General features: G+C 34.9%; 2 protein-coding genes, 1 long non-coding RNA gene and 1 pseudogene across 7 annotated transcripts; 1 reads left to right on the forward strand and 3 right to left on the reverse strand.

Annotated features, from left to right (window-relative positions):
- Window positions 1-1,207: 1,207 nt before the first annotated feature.
- Window positions 1,208-7,051, reverse strand: LOC147401221 (uncharacterized). 2 transcript variants are annotated; one of them, XM_086442411.1, is made up of 7 exons: window positions 6,896-7,051; window positions 6,667-6,772; window positions 5,064-5,421; window positions 3,665-4,097; window positions 3,511-3,566; window positions 2,513-2,592; window positions 1,208-1,385 (listed from the first exon to the last, which is right to left on the reverse strand). In XM_086442411.1, the coding sequence occupies exons 1-6, from the start codon at window positions 6,927-6,929 to the stop codon at window positions 2,551-2,553; spliced, it is 1,029 nt and encodes a 342-aa protein (XP_086298537.1). In that variant the 5' UTR covers window positions 6,930-7,051; the 3' UTR covers window positions 1,208-1,385; window positions 2,513-2,550. The 2 variants fall into 2 exon arrangements, with proteins under 2 accessions (XP_086298537.1, XP_086298536.1); XM_086442410.1 differs by lacking the exon at window positions 1,208-1,385 and having other exon boundaries at window positions 2,310-2,592.
- Window positions 7,052-8,143: 1,092 nt separating this feature from the next.
- LOC147401222 (pentatricopeptide repeat-containing protein At1g08070, chloroplastic pseudogene) lies at window positions 8,144-9,733 on the reverse strand (annotated as a pseudogene).
- A 2,963-nt stretch (window positions 9,734-12,696) lies between these two features.
- LOC147401223 (uncharacterized) lies at window positions 12,697-16,792 on the forward strand. The gene is made up of 3 exons (XR_015178364.1): window positions 12,697-12,891; window positions 15,109-15,222; window positions 16,449-16,792. It is a non-coding gene; the product is annotated as an uncharacterized LOC147401223 (long non-coding RNA).
- Window positions 12,902-19,071, reverse strand: LOC147401224 (transcription factor MYB124-like). Of its 4 annotated transcripts, none has more exons than XM_086442415.1 (14): window positions 18,991-19,071; window positions 18,676-18,768; window positions 18,170-18,581; window positions 18,028-18,074; window positions 17,889-17,945; window positions 17,695-17,767; window positions 17,059-17,114; window positions 16,762-16,944; window positions 16,495-16,676; window positions 15,964-16,088; window positions 15,687-15,820; window positions 15,354-15,598; window positions 15,086-15,234; window positions 12,902-13,860 (listed from the first exon to the last, which is right to left on the reverse strand). In XM_086442415.1, exons 3-14 carry the CDS (start codon window positions 18,251-18,253, stop codon window positions 13,750-13,752), a joined length of 1,446 nt encoding a protein of 481 aa, XP_086298541.1. In that variant the 5' UTR covers window positions 18,254-18,581; window positions 18,676-18,768; window positions 18,991-19,071; the 3' UTR covers window positions 12,902-13,749. The 4 variants fall into 4 exon arrangements, with proteins under 4 accessions (XP_086298541.1, XP_086298539.1, XP_086298540.1 ...); XM_086442413.1 differs by having other exon boundaries at window positions 18,672-18,768; XM_086442414.1 differs by having other exon boundaries at window positions 18,170-18,589; window positions 18,672-18,768.
- Window positions 19,072-19,601: the final 530 nt, after the last annotated feature.

Consider the following 19,601-nt stretch of genomic DNA (forward strand, 5'->3'; position numbering starts at 1 on the left):
ATTCGAATTTGGATATTACTATATCCGAACTGATAAGCATCCGTTGACAACCCTACCTAACACCCCCTTAATATTATTAAAATTCGAGTGTTATAAATAATACTGGGTGTGGGAATATAAGCTCTAATAATTCAGTTAACTAACACATGCTAAAGCTGCTTGCCTCGTTGTCGAAAAAAAAAGGTACTGTCGGTCTTAAGATAACCTCTTTCTTGAAATATTTGCCGTTGGATGATCTTCGAGATTAGCAATGGGAATTTCGATGAACATTAGCTATTCTAGACATAGGGATAGCGTCTGTCCGAGCTAACGACAACAGCACCATGTAATAAAAAACTCAACATCAGTGGACCCTTTGACTTTAATGACAAAGTAGAATTACTTAATATTTTTTATTTCCATATTTTATTTGCAATTTGTAAATTTTTAAGTCATCATCAATCTAAGCCGTCCAATAGGCAAACTAGTTCATTAAACGGTTACGATTATTTTGGATATTTGATACCGACTTCCTTGTCTGTAGTGGACATAATAACTTATCCATTTTGGAATATTTTTTTCTTTCTAGAACAAAGAAATAAGACAGTGAGTAGATGGGAAGATCTGTGTGCTATGTAGCGTGCATTTGTATTCCATATGATGATGGAGAAAGACTTGATAGAGATATTTTAACCAACATTCCTCAAGATCTCCCCCACACATATCTCAAAGACAATCAATAACACAATAATATTCTCCTAACAAGTTGACTAGCTGAGTAAAACGCATCTACGGACATGCACGCATCATCACGTCAAGATGTCCCATGTGTCCCTCCCAATTGAGATCACTCTAACGCGATTCTTTTTTAAGCAAAACAAAACAATCAATGTCATTTATACATGTCGTCTAAGGCCAAGATGACATGTTCAAGTCATTTCAGAATCGTTAGTGGAATCAAAAGCCCTTTTACGACTATCTAATATCTATAGTCATATCTCCTCTACCCATTCCATCTTCTATCTCTATCAATTTTTTATAACCTTCAATTCACACTCCCATCTAAGGATTCCTAGTTTATTTACCCAAATCATTATTGTTCAACTTTCTTTTTATTATATATAATATAAGGCCCTAAGGGCACGTGTTCAAGTGCAATAAATACACCTAGGAAATTAAATTTTATACCAAAAATATTCTTAAAAAAAATTTGTTTTTACTAAAATACCTTCATATTCCAATTTCTCAGGTGCATTTATTGCTCGTTAGGGCACACGTTAACAAGATCCATAACATAATGAAATAAATATATTGATGTAATGTCAAATGGCGGTGATATTATTTCCCTTAAAACAAAAATTGGTTGGAGGTTCTGCTGTAATACTAACATCAATAAAGGCTGTCATCTGTAATAAGATAAGGCAACTAGTTATCAGAGTAGTGCTAATTTATAGTGCAACAAAGAAATGTCATAATCATCAATTAATGATGATAACAATGGGTAACCACTAACACCACCACTGAAATAATATAGCTAAAGAACTCTAAAAGTGATGGATTCATCTTAAAGCCCACCCCATAGTTCTCTCTCTCTCTCTTTCTCTCTAAAAAAAAATAAAAAAATTTCATGTTTGATGAAGCCATGAAAGTGGGAAAAACTCTAAATGCCCAAAATGCTTTAGAAGCATATGGCAATAATATCTCATAAATTGGGATGGTTTTAGTTTTAGTTTTAGGTGTAAGAGCTCTACTCTTTATAATCTGCTGCAATCAAAACAAATAAGCATCTTTTCTAGCCTTTGATGCATCCACTACTGAAAAATGAATCCTATTTCATCAGAAAACAAATAGAATCAAACCACAATTTCTTCTTATGCATTCCTGAAAATGCATCTGATGGTCCTAGACACTCAATTATGTATTGAGTAGTACTGACCTGATCCAAAAGTACAACCATCCTTATTACTTAAACAAAGATAGCTTCTATTGGCACCCCAACTTTTACTTATTACACCGCAATTAAAAATAAATAAAATAAGTGAATGGTTGAGAATAAGTAAAAGTTGGGGTGCCAATAGAATCTCTCTCAAAATTATTATTATTTTTTTGTTATATTTATATTTTTTTTTTGGATTTAGGATTTTATATGAGCTTAATCATAATCACAAACAACTACTAAAATTGTTTGAATGATGTTATAATGTTTTGTAATGTTGAGATAATAGTTTGAGCCAAATAATTTAAGAACTTGGGGTGTAATAAGTAAAAGTTGGGGTGCCAATAGCAGCTCTCTAAATAAATCATCCTAATAGAGAACTATCAGCAAACAATTAGAAACTCAATCCACTTTTCGTTCTTTTTTTTTTACCTTCATATCTAATGATTTTTGTAATATAATACAGTCAATTGTGTAACCACCACAAATAAAGAATATTTAAGACAACAAATAATCTATATTTACTCACACATGGATAAGAAAAACAAAAATCTCACAATCACACCGAGCAAGAAGCAAGAATGAGTAAGCAAGCACCTATATGATTCTTATTGAGTGTATTTGGTGCAGAGTTTCTATATTACTTCAGCCACACTGTTCTCATGCTGTTGAGCATCCTACAAAGATTAAAAAAAGGAGATAGGGTATTAGAATTACCAAATTATAATAAATTTGAAAAGAAAGATAACAAATTATATATATATTAGAAGGTGGCATGCGCAAGCGCACATGTATCAAAAGGGCTTATCTGTAATTTAAAGCATTGATTGAAGGGTGTGTGATATAGTAAGGAGGATATTTTTGTAATTTTGAAAAATATTCCAAGGTCGTAGACTGCAATTTTCTTCAATTTGTTCAAAATGACCCTGATTATATTAAGTTTAGGAGTTGTGATACACAGCATTCAACACTGAACCGACGTGGCAGTGCATAGATAACTATAAATTTATTTCCTAGAGATACAAGTTAAAAAATCAATGGTTCTCTATGCACTGCCACATGAGCTCAGTGTTGAACGCAGTGTCCAACGAAGGCAGTCCATCATTTGCCTAAGTTTAAATGTAAAAGTGGGAGCATTTGTGAGATCCAAAATTTGGTGTCGTACCCTTCTACTCCGTCTTCTCTCATTAAAATAGTAAAGATATATGTGCATGTGTGTGTGTGTGTGTGTTTGTTTGTTTGTGAGTGATCAGGCGATACTGTTTATATATAACGTTTTTGACAACACTGCCCGGATGTCTCCGTGTTTTCAATATTTTTAAAAGAGTCGTGCTGGGGTGACACAAAGGTGACAATATGATGTGGTGTCACGCACATTACTGTAGATGCTTTTCCGCGAGATATGAGTAAAAAGCATCTACGGTTATGTGCACGCCACCACATCATTTTTGTCACCTTTGTGTCTCCGTTTGTGTCATTCCAGCATTTTCCTTTTTGAACACACAGCCGGATGACATTGGATCTTGTAAAATTGATGGCATCCTGGCAGTGTTAAAAATGATGTATAAAAAATGTGTCACCCGATCTACGCTTACCATATTTTCTTTGTCTTCATGTTGGGTCTCCTCAGCATGCAAAGGATCCATTGGAACTGGAACAAGAAAATAAGCTATTCATTTGTGTACCAAATTTAACAATAAAATAATTATTAAAAGATAGTCTAAGGAGGCTCAAAATCACTTTTTTCACCTTCAGATTTCTTTCCCTGGTTCTTGATCTTCAGCTTTTCTTTGTAAGCTTCCTGCCTATGTGGCCTTTGAGATTTTGATTTCAAAGAGTCCCTGTTTAGTGATCCCCTATTCTTGTTTGCAGGAACTCTTAGACTACTCTCTTTCTTAGTTGACAGTGCGACTGAGGAAGCTTGAACACTTCCTGACTTCTGGGACTTGGGTTTCAATTTCGTAGCGGCAACAGAAGAAGTAGAAGAGCTGTGAACGTTTTCATCAGATGATCGAGTTCCCTTGTCAGGTACTTGAGAGCAGGTTTCAGAGACCTGCAACTGCTCTAAATCTTCTTCTAAGATGTTGTAGCTTGTAAGCAATTCCTTTGCAGGTTCTCCAAGTTCAGCAAGTTTGTGTCGGCGGGCATAGGATTTCAGCTCATCTCTCAGTCTCTGCAGAGGCTGCAAATGAAATGAAAATCCATAAACGAACAAAATTGTAATTTTTTTTCTTCATCCCATTCAATACTAGCGGTGAGTGGAGACTGCTTATACATATACGCACTTCCACACACTTGCATACAAGTAATCAGAGCATTTTCATAGGAGTGTACATATAAACATATCAACCTACGATATACTTTTGATTGAAGCATGTAAATGTGTTAACCAACCAACTACTCCAAAAGATCGACCCCTGTTGGAGAGCGGGAGAACTATGAATATAAGAGGGTCATGGGGCTTAACTGGGGTATGACACACCTGAGGGTAGAGGAAAATATACACTCAACACTCCCCCTCACCCATAAGGGTGGAAAGAATCGAACCTGGCTCTCTAATATCATGATAACCAACCAACTACTCAAAAGGACCAACCTGTTGGCTATGAATATAAGATGGTCACAAGGCTTAACTGGGGTATGAAACACCTGAGAGTGAAGGAAAATATGCACTCAACAAAATGTGAATATATACTGACAGAGATATCGACTGCATACGCATCCAATATAAACAAACATGTACTTAGTCTGACAAATTTGGAATGGTTGCATTAGAAAAGCAGGACAAAAAGAAGTTGGCCTCATTTCATCTTCCACAAGTGCCATGGTACACCAATTAGGACAGAATGGGTCATGAAGGAAATCATTTGGGCCATTTCTTCACTTCTTCGAAAGGAATATGAGACATTGGGTGGTTACGATTATGTATTATAAAATAAGTCAACTTCAATGCGATGAAACTCTTCCAATGGGTGTCCTGACAAGCCTGAATACCTAACACATGATAGGTAGAGGCAATGGTGGAAGTTTCTTTCCATTCATCCATAATGAAGCACAAGATAATATAGATGCACAAAAATGTACGAACTTACATGTATACATACACAAAAACAAGTTCATTCAAGCAGATTTTTTCTTGTTCAAGTACCTCACATCCAGACTCTAAGGCAAGCTTGAAAAAGCCAAGTGAAATTGAGTGCTTAGCGGCAGATTCAGAGAGTTTAATCTGTAATAACCAATACGAAGCTGATGACAGAGCACTAAACTTCCGTCGGTTCATCGATTTGGAAACATTAGAAACTGGTGTTTCATTCTTCTCTTGACTTTTGGTCGATCTCTTGATTCTGGTCTCAGATATTGGAGTTATGGTGGCAGTTGACTTGGGAAGAGAGCTGACGGCAGACTTGGCTGGAATAGAAAGCCTTCTGGTGGGTTTGGCTGACTTGTTTTTGTCAGAGAGATCGAGAACGCTCACACTTCTGCTGACACTTGATGCAGGCTTCACCCTGAAAACATATATAAAAGTGCTTTGTAAGAAACAATAGTGGAATTTGCTAACAGGAGATAAAATGTGAATGATTTGATGCTCGATATCTATAATGAAGCATAGTATGGAGTAAAAATGAAAATTCAAACAGTTTCTTGTGTGTATTTACTACTTTCAATGGTCAAGAAGTACTCAGGTCCATAATCTAAAAACATATTCACATCTAGAATGGTGTCCCATTCCTGTAGCAACATAAGGTGTCTATGTGGCACGTTTTGGTTGGAGGTTAACACTCATCGGCTTCTAACCAAGCCGTTTTCTACAAGGTACGCAGCCGGACGTGTTTTAAAAGGACAAAGAAGACCATATAGAAAGAAAATGTGGACTATGAATAATTTGATGACAATTAGGCCATTAATATATCAATGCAATAAGTAATCGGAGGATAATGCAACCCAATATTATGTAATCAACCAAAATCACAAATTATTGACTTTGGAGTCCAGTGTTTCAAAGTATAAATATCATAATAGCTTGATTCCAATGTTATTGAAGTTGACACAGTGATACATTCATGCCAAACTTTTTTCCAATCTATGGTTAGTTAAGTTCTTCTTCAATACTGGAATTTAAGAAGACTCGTGATTAAGTGGAAGAACATAATTTAAATAAAACCCCGTTACTTCGTTTTCTTATTATGAATTTTCCCGTTTTAATTTGGAAATTTTAAACCTTTCCTATTTACTCAACGAGGTAAATCATCAAATAATCAATCCACTACATTCATCAAAACACAGTCAAAATTTTGTCCCAATGTTGGATCATCGCAACCCATGAAATGAATATAATATGTTCATATATGTGTTGCACATTTTTATCGAATTGATGTAATTAACAAATATAACCTCATTTAAACAAAAAACCTATGTGTAACTAATTATTACAGCTGTATTAATTAAAAGTACACCAAATGCCCAAAATACACAGAATCACAAGCAATTAACTTTCTAGAATAATATTTGATTTATGATACTATTTCACTGCCATCCGATATTTCATCCGTTTCAGACCATATCTCATATATATTTTTTTATTTATTTTTTATTTTTTTAATTTATAATTTCTTTGCAGATCCTTCCATGAATTAAGCCTAATTACAGAAAACTTATTCATCAAAGAACAATATCTTCTGAGAAAAGGATCACACACAACTCAATTTGAAAACTAAGGAAACGAAAATCTAACATAGGGAGACAGAAGAGACCTCTTGGAAGCAGAAGAGGTCGATAAGTCTGCCGTGATCGACTTATCTTCCTTAAGTTTCGTTGCAGATCGCAGATGATATCGAAGCTTCGATCTTGCTGTGTTAACTGATTAAACCAGAAAGAACTATCTAACTAAGAATTAAAGAGAGAGAGAGAGAGAGAGAGAGAGAGAGAGAGAGAGAGAGAGAGAGAGAGACGTAGAGATTAGAGCAAGAATATTTAACTTACCAGGGCCAGAAGATTGGTCTTTAATGGCGTCCATGTTTCTGCTCTGATGATCTTGGAAGGAAGTTGAGAGAGAGATGAGAAACAGACAAAACAGAAGGATATATATAGGAGAGAGAGATTAGAAACAGACAAAACAGAAGGATATATATAGGAGAGAGGCTTTTGCCAAATGGCGCTTTGGGCGGGAGAAATAAGGAAACCCTAAACTTAAAATAAAGGATAATCTAACGGTCGACATAGTTCAAAGCAATACATCGACGAACTTGAAAGCCTCCCGCGTATTGGGCCCCACCTCACCACAAAATTCGAACTTTAAATTTCAAATAAATTACCGTTAGTCCAACATTACTAACTATATCTATAGATCAGGCGGTGCTAATCATAATGAACAACTTTTATATGATATAGTCCGATCTAGGTCATGATATTTAAAAAGTTTTATAACAAAAACAATCAATCTGATGGTTGAGATTTATCAAAGAGTCGTGATTTTTTGACACCACCCCCTCTGACATACGCTCCCTATCGTGGCATGGGCTAGGACCACAGATCTTTTTCCTCGGGATTCACAACTACACATCTCTATAAATATGTGTAGTTGTGTATCCCAAGGAAAAAGATCTATGGTTCTAGCACATGCCACGACTGAGGGCTTATGAGAGCATATGTTAAAGTGGGGTGTCAATAATCATTATTCTTTATCAAAATATCCTAAATTGATAGATAGGTCGACGACACCTCACTTCAAGTATTTGATTAGGTTAGAAATGTCAAAATGAGTTGATTTTTTTTAAAATTTATCGTAACGTTAAATTCCATAGAGATCATTCTCACCAAAAAACCAAAAACAACTTTTCATAAATTGATCTCCATTAGAGTATAAGACTCATGAGTATGGGAGTACGCCATTTTGGTATAAATAGGAATTCAACGTTGAAGAGATCTCTTAGATGCCTTCCTTCCCACTATTGTTTCTAATGCCACCATTCCAAAACTATATAAACATCGCATCTTCAGTCACAGACATGGTGTGCACGAGCTCTACAAACAAGAAATAAAATAAAATCTAATTAAGTTTAGTTAAAAAATAGATTAATTGAGTTTTGAAGAGCTACTAAAGCTCCAATCTGATATGGTTTGGTTCCAGTACAAATACGTTCACTAGTAAAATGAGGCCAATATCAATTTCTAAGAAATCTAATTTGTATACAACAATGAATGAACTACGAATCAATTCTTATATACACTTCAATTCTCTTCTATCAAACTACAACCAGGGTCTAGTTTGGTTACTCTCTTAGCCACCATTTCACTTCTCATTACTTTGGCCTTTTCCCATTCACCCATGGTTGCATACAAATTCGAAACAAGTATATAATTCCCACTATACTCGGGTTCCATATCAATTAAACGGTTCATGATTCGACGTGCTAGACTGATTTTCCCTAGGTTTCTACATGCCCCAAGCAACATACGCCACATGATCACATCTGGGTTCATTGGCATAGTTTCCATAAAACCAAATGCCTCGTCAACAAGCCCTGCTCTACATAAAAGATCAACCATGCATCCATAGTGCTCCATCCATGGTCTTATGTCATGGTCCTCTATCATCGATCGAAAACATTTATGCCCCTCATCCACTAAACCCGCATGACTGCACGCAGATAACAGACTTAGGAAGACGATGCAATCCGGCTTGAACCCTTCCCTTTGCATTTGAGAAAACCGAGTAAGAGCATGTAACCCATGCCCATGCAACGCTAACCCTTGTATCATAGTAGTCCAAGACACTATTGTTTTATACTCCATCTGATAAAAAATTTGACAAGCTTTCTTTATGTTACCACATTTAGCATGCATGCCCATAAGAGAATTTGCCACACAAACATGCCCTTTCATAAACCCATTCTTCTCAACATAGTGATGAACCCATTCCCCTAACTCGAAACTTCCCAACTTCGAGCACATAGAAACAAGACCCAATATCGTAACTTCATCCGGTCGAACATTTGCAGATACCATTTCTTTAAACAGAGCCAATGCTTCGTTCGGATAATTATTATTGCTATAACCATTGATCATACTAGTCCATGAAACCACATTCCTTACGGGCATCTTTTGGAAAACCTGATGAGCACTAAACAAACACCCACATTTCGAATACATATCTATCAAAGCATTATAAACAAACACGTCAAGATCAATAAGGTTCTTAATTACGAAACTGTGGACCTGTTTTCCTTCTCTCAAGGCTCTCAAACAAGAACAAGCCGAAAGAATGCTAACAGCAGTCACCCCATTTGGTAAAACATTTTCAAAAACCATAGAATGGGTAATTAAAAGTGCAGTGTGACTGTAGTTTTTCTGAGCATAAAGAGAAACAAGAACATTCCAAAGAACTATATCTCTTTGAGGGGTTTCAACAAAAACCTTTTGTGCACTATCAAGAAAGTCGAACAAACCATACATACGGAGAAGAGAAGTCACTATAATCATCTCTGACACAAACCCAAGTTTTAAAATCTGGCAATGTATCTGTACTCCTTCTAAAACACTTGGTCTAAGCCCACATGCCTTTGTTACAAACAGAAGGGAATAACTGTCTACTTTTAAATATTTCTTTCTTACATGCGCATAAACAAGAATTGCTTCTTTGGGGTTATTTCCCTCCAAATAACCTCTAATGATTGTGTTCCACGTGTAAGTATCAAGGCCATCGACTTGATCAGCAATCAAACGTGCCACACATGTTGTTCCAGGGAGGGGATTTGAGGCAAAAGAGGTAACAAGTTTGGAGGAAGCAAGAGGGTTTTGAATGAGGCCTGTGGATACCATGTGTGCATGGATTTGGTTGAGATGTTGCTTGTCTTTGCATTTTTGTAAGTGAGAGAGGAGACGTTGAAATGGGTATTTGGTTGTTGGGACAGTTAGAGTTAGTTGAAATAGATTTGGTTTAATTTGGTGTGAGAGAAGTCTGCTGATGGAAGTATGTGAAGGCATGGAGCAGCTAACATGGATGGACTATGGTTCATTTGAGAGAGACACCATACTTGGGTAATATTTAAGGGAAAATTACTTGAAGGACCTCGGCGGAGGCACTTTTTTCTAAATAATCTCTCAGTTTTGGGTGATCTCTTAATAATTCATTTAGTAAAATTTTCTTTTCTTAGTACTCACGGACTTCATTTCCCACGTCCATTCCAATAGAGAAGATTTAAGAATAAACTATTTTCAAGGGTATTTTTTTTTTCAAACATTTTGGAGATATATGTAAAAATTAGCTTTCACTTTTTTTTCTTAATTCTTGGATGAAAATCAATCAAGAATAATTCCTTTGAAAATATTTTAAATTTATCTTTCCATGTATTTTAGTCGAAAAAACTTAAAAATTGAAAATGGTTGGATTTTATCAGTGTCGAGTTCACCACTTTTTATTCAAAAAGTGGTTAACTCAATGGTAGATAGTGGTGAGTTTGACAATAAAAATTGTGAAATTAACATTATATTAAAAAAAACGGTGAGTTTGCCAATAATGAGGGACCATTAAGAAATAAAAAACTTTACTAAATGTCCTATCAAATTAATACGCAAAACTTAGGGACTATTTAGAAATAAGTCCCTTCATCAAAGTCTTTTAAATAATTTTCCCAATGTTTTATACTCACATTGGTGTGCCTCTCCCCCTCCCTTTCTTTTTTTCTTCTTCAAATCATACCCCTTTAAAATAAAACTTTTTAGTGGGTTCTTTCACTAGGTTTTACTAAACAAATTTAGATCCAATCTATAATAGGTTGCCGATGAACAAGGCAATTCATTTTTTCTTGGTAATCTCTTACTGTTTTGGGGGTCTTTTTCGAGAAAAGGAGGGCGGAGCTCCACCCCCACTTTTTTTTTTTTTTTTCCTCCAAACTAGGATTGGCAATGGATTAGTTCGGTACCGAACTAATGCCTCTCTAATACCAATCCGAAAATTTCTAAAGATATACCCGATCTGAACTAATTAATGAATATGCAAATCGAATCTGATTCGATCAGAAGACATGGCTTACTTTTCAAATTATCAATGTTTAAAAACTTAAAAAATATAAAATCATTTAAAATTTATAAAAGTTTACTTTACTACAACAAATACAAAGGGAAAACAAAAAGACAAACATTTTATCTATATGTATTTATTGAAATTAAGAATAATAATAAAATTATTGAAATACATTCAGATCTAAAATTTCAATTCAAATTCTATCCGAAAATCTGATTTTTCATGTTTTTTCGGATCGGATCGATTCGAACATTCATGTTTTTTTGGATTGGATCGATTCGAATATCAGGTATATTTCTGATCATTGGTAGTCCTACTCCAAACCCACCCCTTTAAAATAAAACCTAATGGGTTTATTCAATAAGTTTTTACCAAACCCATTGTTGTCGAGTAACTTGGGGTGCTTTTGAAGAAAATGAGGGGGGAGTGAGGCAACAACTAACTTTCATCGATCCAATTTCAAAAAATAAATATAGTGCGATTTCAGAAAGAGGAGGTAAGGGACATTTAAAAACAAAAATATTACTAAGTAAGTCATCAAGTTAATCGAAAAAATTAGGGGGATTTAGAAAAAAAGTCCCTCCCCCAAGGGGATTAAGTAATTTTCTCTTAAATTTGTTGATTAATTCATGGATCCACCAATTTAATCTACTGGTCCCTTATTCAATGATAATTTTTCCCCATTTTCAGAAAGAAAAAGAAAAACACACATTCACAAGCGTCTGAATTTTTTGAGTCGCAAAGAGTGGGGATGAGATGCAGGGGTCTAGAGGTAGAACTAGTGATTCTTCTCAAGGAAATTCTAATTAAACAAAAGTAGATTTAACACAAATCAACTGATTAATTGTAAATTAATGGGTGAATCATATATCAATTCATGGATTCCCCAATTTAAATAGTCTGGGCCCTTATTCAGCGATTTTTTCCAAATCAATTTGCTGAATTTGGTGTTACTAGTCCTAAGTCCAAAAGAGTGTCTAAGATGCAAGGGTGTTAATGGGTCGGTTTCCATTCGATTCCTAGAAAATTAGAACTATAACTAATATATTTTTTCGGTTTTAGTTATTGTCAATTCCAATTTCGATTATAAAATTAGTGGAATTGAAATTTCCAAGAATCATGGGTACCTATCGGTTTTGATTCTCAAGAATCGAATGGAAAAAAATTATTTTAAAATCATTATAAAAAAAAAAATTCTCTTCTAAAAACTAACATATTATCTACAAAGTATCAATTTTATAATAATTTATTCCACTAAAAATATGATTTAATAATTAAAAAAAATTAAAAATTAAAAATTAAAATTCATTTCTTTACAAGTAATAAACTTTAAGAAATGATGACTCATTTTAAGTTTCAATATTTAGTTTACATGAAAAATTGAAAAAAATTATATAATATATTTTAATTTTAAAATATAGAAAAACACTAATGACAAAATAAGTCGGTTCTGGGTACCTACGGATACCAATCAAATAAACCTCATAGTTTTGATTCTTATTGATTCGGTTTTGTATTATACCAGATTTTAATCGATTCCAATAAAAAGGGAATCAGATTCAGGGTTTTTCGATTTGTTTTTGGTGCTGGTTAAATGGTACCCATTGACACCCCTAGGTAGGGAAGAAATTAATATTATTATTTTAAAAAAAGTATAAATAAAAAAAACTCAACTCAGCTCAGAAAGAACGATAATTCCTAGGGATTCTGCATTAGTATGTCTAGGATACCTGTGCTCCTTTGTCCTTATCCGTGGGGAGATCCACGTTACTTCGTGGTAAAAGTGCGAAAGATGGCAAATGAGTCGCCTTTATTTTGTGTTGCCTTCCCTCCTATATGCCAAAACAAATCACGAACCTTTTCACCCAAAACCTAGCAGATGTCTCAAAACTTGGTTGCCAAGAGAGATAGAGACCTCCCAAATCTAGACAAAATAGGCAATTTATTCCTCAATGTAAGTATATCAAACTTGTCCCTCTCTTATTCGAGCTTTTCTTTCTTTTCTTTGATGAAGGAACATAGAAACTCCTAATAATAAAAGCAAGGTTGATTGGTGTTTATCTTTTATGTTTAAAAGAACAAAAAACTTCATTATGTGTTTATGTGCTTCAGATTTATCTATCTTTTTTCATTTGTTCAATCTTCAATTCCTTGCGCAAATGTCAGGAAGAAAAGATTACTCAACAAAATATCTCTACAATAAAAAACCAATAGTACCATATTCTCCTCTCCAATCATAAGAAGTTACATCCCTCAGAAAAAAAAAAAAAAAAAATCCCCCAAAAAATAAAAGAGAGACAAATTCTTATTCTATATCCTCTTTGCACACCAAAGTAAATAAATCAATAAGACTCCATTTTCAACTGGTTGATCCTCCCTTGCTTTACTTTCCTTTTCTTTAATGAGTATGGGAGGTTCCTTTGTATAATTTCACTCTGAAAAAACTAGGTATTTTTTTTTTTCTTTTCTAGTGCAGGATCTGTAAAAAATGACATAGGAAGACCCAAAACTGAGGTGAAACAAAAACTAAGTAAGAGCTCAGAAAAAAGAAACAGAACTCAGAAGACATAGTAAGAGCTTCTAGAGAATGTTCTGGAACATTCAAGAACAGAGACTTTTGAACTGCAGATCTTAGAACAACAACTCCTGGTAAAATTGGGTTGGAATGATCTACGAACCATGAAAACTTTTACCGAAAGAAAAGATAAAAGCTTACTATAAGAAAAAAAAAAATTGCTTGGAGGATTAGCACTAGAACATTCTGCAAAACAAGTTTTGTAGGTAATCGAGACCCTGACACATAGCTGGTCAATTAGAAATTATGAAGGAGGGCCCTTCGGCAGGAAGGCGGTTGTGAAGGGTTGGCACTTGGGTTGGGGAACGGGGACTCCAAACCAAGCGTTTTCATTAAGAAGTTTCTCTCCTGAAAAGACATTAGAAAAACTGTCATCAGTCTCATATTGAGAAATTCTGAGATAAACAAAATAAAACAGAATTAAAGATAGATAAAAAGAACAAGTTCAATACTTTAATTATCGAGGTTATGATCAGGGGCGGAGCCAGGATTTTCTTGTAATGGGGGCAAACTATAGTTAATGATACAGTTGAAGAACTTAAAGATGAATGGTTTTGGGGAGAAATTCAGAGGTTTTTGGTTGGTAGTTGAAGAATAGGATATTTGGGTCATTTCCAGTTAGTCTATGAGTGAAGGCCCAGTCAAGAGGCATTGCCATCTTCTAAAAAGCAAAAATTGGGAGGGAAGTGAGGGGGTGGGGGCAAATGGGCTTGTAATTAGTTGAAAATACAAGAATATCTCAAAGTTTTGTGGGGGCAATTGCCCCTACTGGCTCCTTAGTAGCTCCTCCCTTGGTTACGATCTTTTAACATAAATGAACTACAAAATACAAAATAACACTTCTTTATTGTAGATGATTAATCATCAGAGCTTCTATTGGCACCCAAACCTTTACTTATTACACCCTAATTAGAAATAAAGAAAATAAGTAAATAGTTGAAAATAAGTAAAAGTTGGGGGTGCCAATAGAAGCTCTCTCGGTTGTTTGGTAGAATTTTTTTTTGTTTAAGGTTTTTTGCTAGAGTGAGTTTAATCTTTAATTGGGGTGTTGTAAATACTTTAAGAAATTGGTGTGTTATAAGTAAAAGTTGGGTGCCAATAGCAGCTCTTGTAATCATGAAATCATGGTTAGTTTTGTTAAATTTTCATCCTACACTAAGCCTTCAGTTAAGAGCAAGCCACTTCAAATGCTACACCCTAACCTCAATTGCAGAAAGAGCTGTTTGGTTTGAGTACAAGGTTCACACTACAAATTCACCAATAAATAAAGTAAATGAATAAAGTAGGCTAAATTACTGAATCAGTGTTCCGTAGATCGTTTTATTATAGAAGTGCTAACCAGCCATGTCAAAATCAAATAAAAGAGAGTAGTTCTTGATGTGTTCAAGGTTCACAAAATATTCGTGTTCATTTCCTTAAGAAAGTAGACTAATTTACCTATATTTTTCTTCAAAAAAAAAAGGAAGAGAAACATGGATATTTTAGTCTATCTCAGTAGGTCTGAATTTAAAGGTTGTAACATTTGGGAGTCCTGCATGAGAATTTCAAGATTCCAAATTCTGAAATAACTTACACTTTCGGAAAATTTTGGGCTAGGAATTGCTGCTGCAATTGCTCGGAAAACAGGGGTTGCTTGAAGTGGGGAGCTGAACTCTGTATTTGGTAAAGAAGAAACGACTCCTTCACCGACTTTATGTCCTTCACAGAATGGCAAGTTCACCACTGCAATAAAAACTAATATTTTATTTTATTTTTCCATTACAAAAAATCAGAAAATCTAATTCCTAGGGACCCAAGTAGAAATGAAACAAGAGTAACAACAATGGGGTTTGTATCATCACCTTGGGTGACACTTGTGTTTGTGTGAAACTCATCTGCACTACCTCCACTATTATTCTCTACCTCCATATGAATTGACCGAGTAAACCCATCTTCACAACCACGACCACCATCATCATCACCTCTCTCTAAAAATATAAGATTTGAGTTTTGCCCAATATCAGTTTTCTCACTGGCTGTGTGGTACTGGAGTGTTGATCCTGTGCTGTACTCGGAACTACCGGGGGACTCGTACAGACCAGGTTGCCTACACGGTAACTTAGGCATCAGTTATAGATGCTATGCAACACAAAATCTATTTCAATCTGAATATTAGTCCTCTAAAATCTTTATACCTCCAACATAGGGGACTCCCCATGTTACCACACTTTAAGAAGTCCACCAAATCTTCCATTGGAAAATCTGTTTCTGGAATTTTGTATCCAAGTAGTTCACTCTCATTGGTTCGTTTTACAAAATCTTGGAATTCCTGCATTCAGGATTTGATTAGATAACACTACTTGGTGAATTCTGGGTGCATTTATTTGTTGTTGTTGTTATTGAAATCAGGACATCCCCAGTACCCATAATTTGATATGTGGAAACATCCATAATTTAGTTATTTCTACTCACATTCCAAGCATTTTCGAGGCTCTGATTGCTGTTGTATGTATTGACTTTTACTGCAAGTGAGCTTAGTAGTTCTGCTTGTTGCATCAAAGCGGTGATCTTCGGATCATCCCTCTTAAGAAATGTTCCTTCAAGAAAGCAAAAAAAAAAAAAAGTTACATATTTCTAAAAGGGAAGAATCATGATGCAGGACGGGAGGGAAGAAGATGAATTAAGAGGCACGGAATCTGGATTCTAGATTTGCTGTTAACAAAAATGGGTAGTAAGCTGATGAACCAATCGCACAGTGCCACGTGTATTTCTAAGCTATTTTCGTGCTTGGATTTTATGTCTATTTTTATACACGTGGCACCATATCATACGTTCATCAGCTTAGCACCATTTTTGGTTAACCGAAAATCTCGGTTTGGGAATCTGGCTTGGATGGCGTTTGCCAAAATTACAATTATGGTGATGTTCTCATACATTTTCTGTTTCAAACATTTCAGTTACAATCTTCATTGCACAAAAATCGGAGTTTTTGAGGCGGTTTACCATCATTAGAGGCTGTGCTGATGCTGTTGATGTGTTGCTGAGTTGTAAAGTCACCAACATTGTGAAAGTTTTGAACCAGTACAGCAAAAGGAGGTCTTGACCAATGATTCTCTATTTTTCGGCACTCGGCACCTAATCTGCCTTTTAGGTTGCAATTTTCTGTGAAATCTGAGATGTAGGTCCTACATTTGCAACAAATTCTGAGTTTTTTTATGTAAAGTGTCTTATTTCCATGTTCAAGGAGCATTTTAATCTTTAATTCTGTACCTCATCTTCTTAAGAGGTGGAGCAGATTCAGATGTTCTATTTGTAATGTATCCATTTTGTAACATAGTTGTCTCATTGTTTGAGTTGATGCTTGAACTGTTGTTGTTCTCCTCCGATGAGGCCTCACGCTTTGCTTGTTTTTTGCACAGAGTTGAGAACCGATTCTTCACAGCATTATCCGTTCTGCATCAGTAGAGCAATATCGAAACCCAATCAGTTAATAACATCTGAAATGAAGATAAAACTTGTTGGAGAAATGCATAGTCTATTGATCGTAAAAAGATTTTGTTTACCTACCTGCCTGAAACCATCTTTGCAATTTTAGTCCATTTGTTTCCGTAAATCTTCTGAGCCTGCACATAAAATTCAGATCATTAGACATTCATGTTCGATTGCAGGAAATGCTCATCATCGATTGTAGAACTCTTTTTTTTTTTTCTATTAAAATATCAGAAGATAGTTTCTCGTAAGGGAAGGTTTGGGGTAAAGTAAACTTCTTCTGTTCTTATGGATCATAAAAAGAACTCACTAATATCATCCACGCTATTGGACAAACAAGAGATTTTTTTTTCTTACAGAGAAGTCAATCTGGGATTTCACATAATCTACCAATCGAGCGAACACCCACATGTATTGAGGGTATCCCCAATTTACAAAACTACCCACGTTAAGATTCGTACAATTGGTCAAATGAGAATAGGTAAAATCCCGTATTAACTTTCTTGTGAGCAAAAAATCTCTCGACAAAAGGCATATAAACAAAAAGAAAAAGCTTCGAAGTACCATTTCAAGTAAATTCATACTAAAGATAACTCACTTCTTCTTCAACAAATACTATCTAACACAAAGTCACATAAACATACCACAGTGAGATTGATCACCATTTAAAAGGATTGAAATACAAAGAAAAGCCCATGTTGCAGTACCAATTACCTTACATAAGAGCTTATCTTCTTCTGCTGACCAACCTCCTTTCTTGAAATCCGAATTTAAATAAGTAAACCATCTGCAATATTATCATCATATTTTCTTTAGCTTAATCCAAAACTAGAAGAAATGGAAACAAAAACAGGGAACTTTGTTAATGGTTTTTGAATGTTATTAAAAGATTGGTTCTATTAATCAACCTTCTTCTGCATTGTCTGCTTGATTTATCGTTGAAATTAGCCGCGATAATCCCCCAACTGCATACACGAAATGCAACCAAATGTAAGCTTATGTTCTCATTAAAACCACAAAAACAGAATTACGAAAGAAAACTCCTACTTTTGAGCTCCATGGATGGTTATCAATTCTCGAAGTATATCGTCCTCCTGCATTTCAGATTTCCCGCATTAGTTGCCAATGACTAAGTGTTTCTACTAATTCAAAGTTTCAAACAAAACATGGGGGAAGAAGATGATGAAACCTGTTGAGTCCACGTAACAATGTGTCGTTCTTTCGGCTTTGTTGTTGTAGATTTTGCAGATTCATGAAGCTTCATATCTGCCATTGTTTATCTTTCTTTCTCTCAACGATTCTCACTTCTTAAAGCCAAGGCTTTCAGATTATATATATAAAATTAAAGGCAAAAGAAACAAGTCCGCGCCTTTTTGGGTCTTTTAGAGGGACTGTTTGTTCAACGAGACAGCAGCGCCACTGCTCTCAATAACTGTCTCAAGTCTCAATCTTGAATTTACCTTGGATTCTACCTTTTCAATCACCTTTGATCGAAAATAGAATCCTAGCCTTGCTGCCTTGATTCTTTCAAATACAGTAGATCCTAGAAGAATCCAATCTGTCTAAGTTCTTGATCGAAATTTCGAAACAGAGATCAAATCCTGTAGATCTAATATCGATCAATTAGATAGATGATTACTTATCAAAAACTGAATTATTTGAAGTCTTTGTTTTAAGATCAGTAAAGATACCTACGTATCTGTATCAGAAACCGTAGATCGAAGCAGCTCCAACTTTCAGAGATAAATCAAAATAAGCTCGAAAAGAACAGTAGAAATACGATCCAATCTGCAAAATTGTAGAGAGATTTGAGATTTCGAACTGTATGTATCATTTAACGATCGAAAGATTGGATTTTTGAGAAATTTTTTTAATTATTGAAATTGCTTTTGCGCGCGTATGAAGGGAAGTTTGAAAACTCTGAAATCCACGAGAGAATTTAATAGTCAGGAAGCCATTATCACAAGCAGAAGAGCTGATAATATCTCTTTTTTCTATTAGAAATCATACATGTTTTTAACGGGAGATGACGTTCTTCGTGACCAAACCTTTACTCCATTTCTCTCTCTCTCTCTCTGTGTAATTGTTTTAAGAGGCTAAAATGGGGACTCTTCTTGAACAAAACTCGTGAGGCTCACCAACCCTCAGAATCTACACTATAAATCAATTTTACTGATGAATTTAATTTACAAATACTACCACTTAGTTTGAAATTATGCTAATTAACGGTAAGTTTGCACCAACTGAATCACTTTAATTTTTTATTAGTTTACTAATCCTTGGATCCAAAGCATTGATGGTTCTCGAGATTCCCGTAAATCTCGATAATGGCATAAGGAACACTTCCTCAAGATGAGAACATCATTTTTGAAATTAAGTTAATTGTATTCAAATTACTTTCGGTATCACGGACTTGGAAATATATGAGACAAAAAAAAAATTTTAATGTTTATAGGAGTAGTTTTTGGTCACCTTCATCTTAAGATACACAATTATGTTCATCTTTTTTATTTCTTAATTTAAACACCTGTGTGGGTCTTGACAAAGAAACTTCAATGCTCGAGATAGATTTACAATCTAATTGAAGTTAGATAAAAAATAAATCGTATATTGATAATTTT

This window comes from Akebia trifoliata, chromosome 5 (genome assembly GCF_017979445.1).
Source record: "Akebia trifoliata isolate Shusen 1 chromosome 5, ASM1797944v1, whole genome shotgun sequence".
NCBI lineage: Eukaryota > Viridiplantae > Streptophyta > Magnoliopsida > Ranunculales > Lardizabalaceae > Akebia > Akebia trifoliata.

What these genes read in the sequence shown, in the direction of transcription:
- LOC147401221 (XM_086442411.1), bottom strand. Translation starts at nt 6,929, where the DNA reads ATGGACGCCATTAAAGACCAATCTTCTGGCCCTG. An exon ending in AGACCAATCTTCTGGCCCTG is followed by an intron (nt 6,773 to 6,895) that starts GTAAGTTAAATA and finishes TGGTTTAATCAG; the next exon opens with TTAACACAGCAAGATCGAAG. An exon ending in CCAGGGAAAGAAATCTGAAG is followed by an intron (nt 3,567 to 3,664) that starts GTGAAAAAAGTG and finishes TTCTTGTTCCAG; the next exon opens with TTCCAATGGATCCTTTGCAT.
- LOC147401224 (XM_086442415.1), bottom strand. Translation starts at nt 18,253, where the DNA reads ATGGCAGATATGAAGCTTCATGAATCTGCAAAATCTACAACAACAAAG. An exon ending in AGCAGACAATGCAGAAGAAG is followed by an intron (nt 17,768 to 17,888) that starts GTTGATTAATAG and finishes ATAATATTGCAG; the next exon opens with ATGGTTTACTTATTTAAATT. An exon ending in GGGAGTCCCCTATGTTGGAG is followed by an intron (nt 15,599 to 15,686) that starts GTATAAAGATTT and finishes GTTACCGTGTAG; the next exon opens with GCAACCTGGTCTGTACGAGT.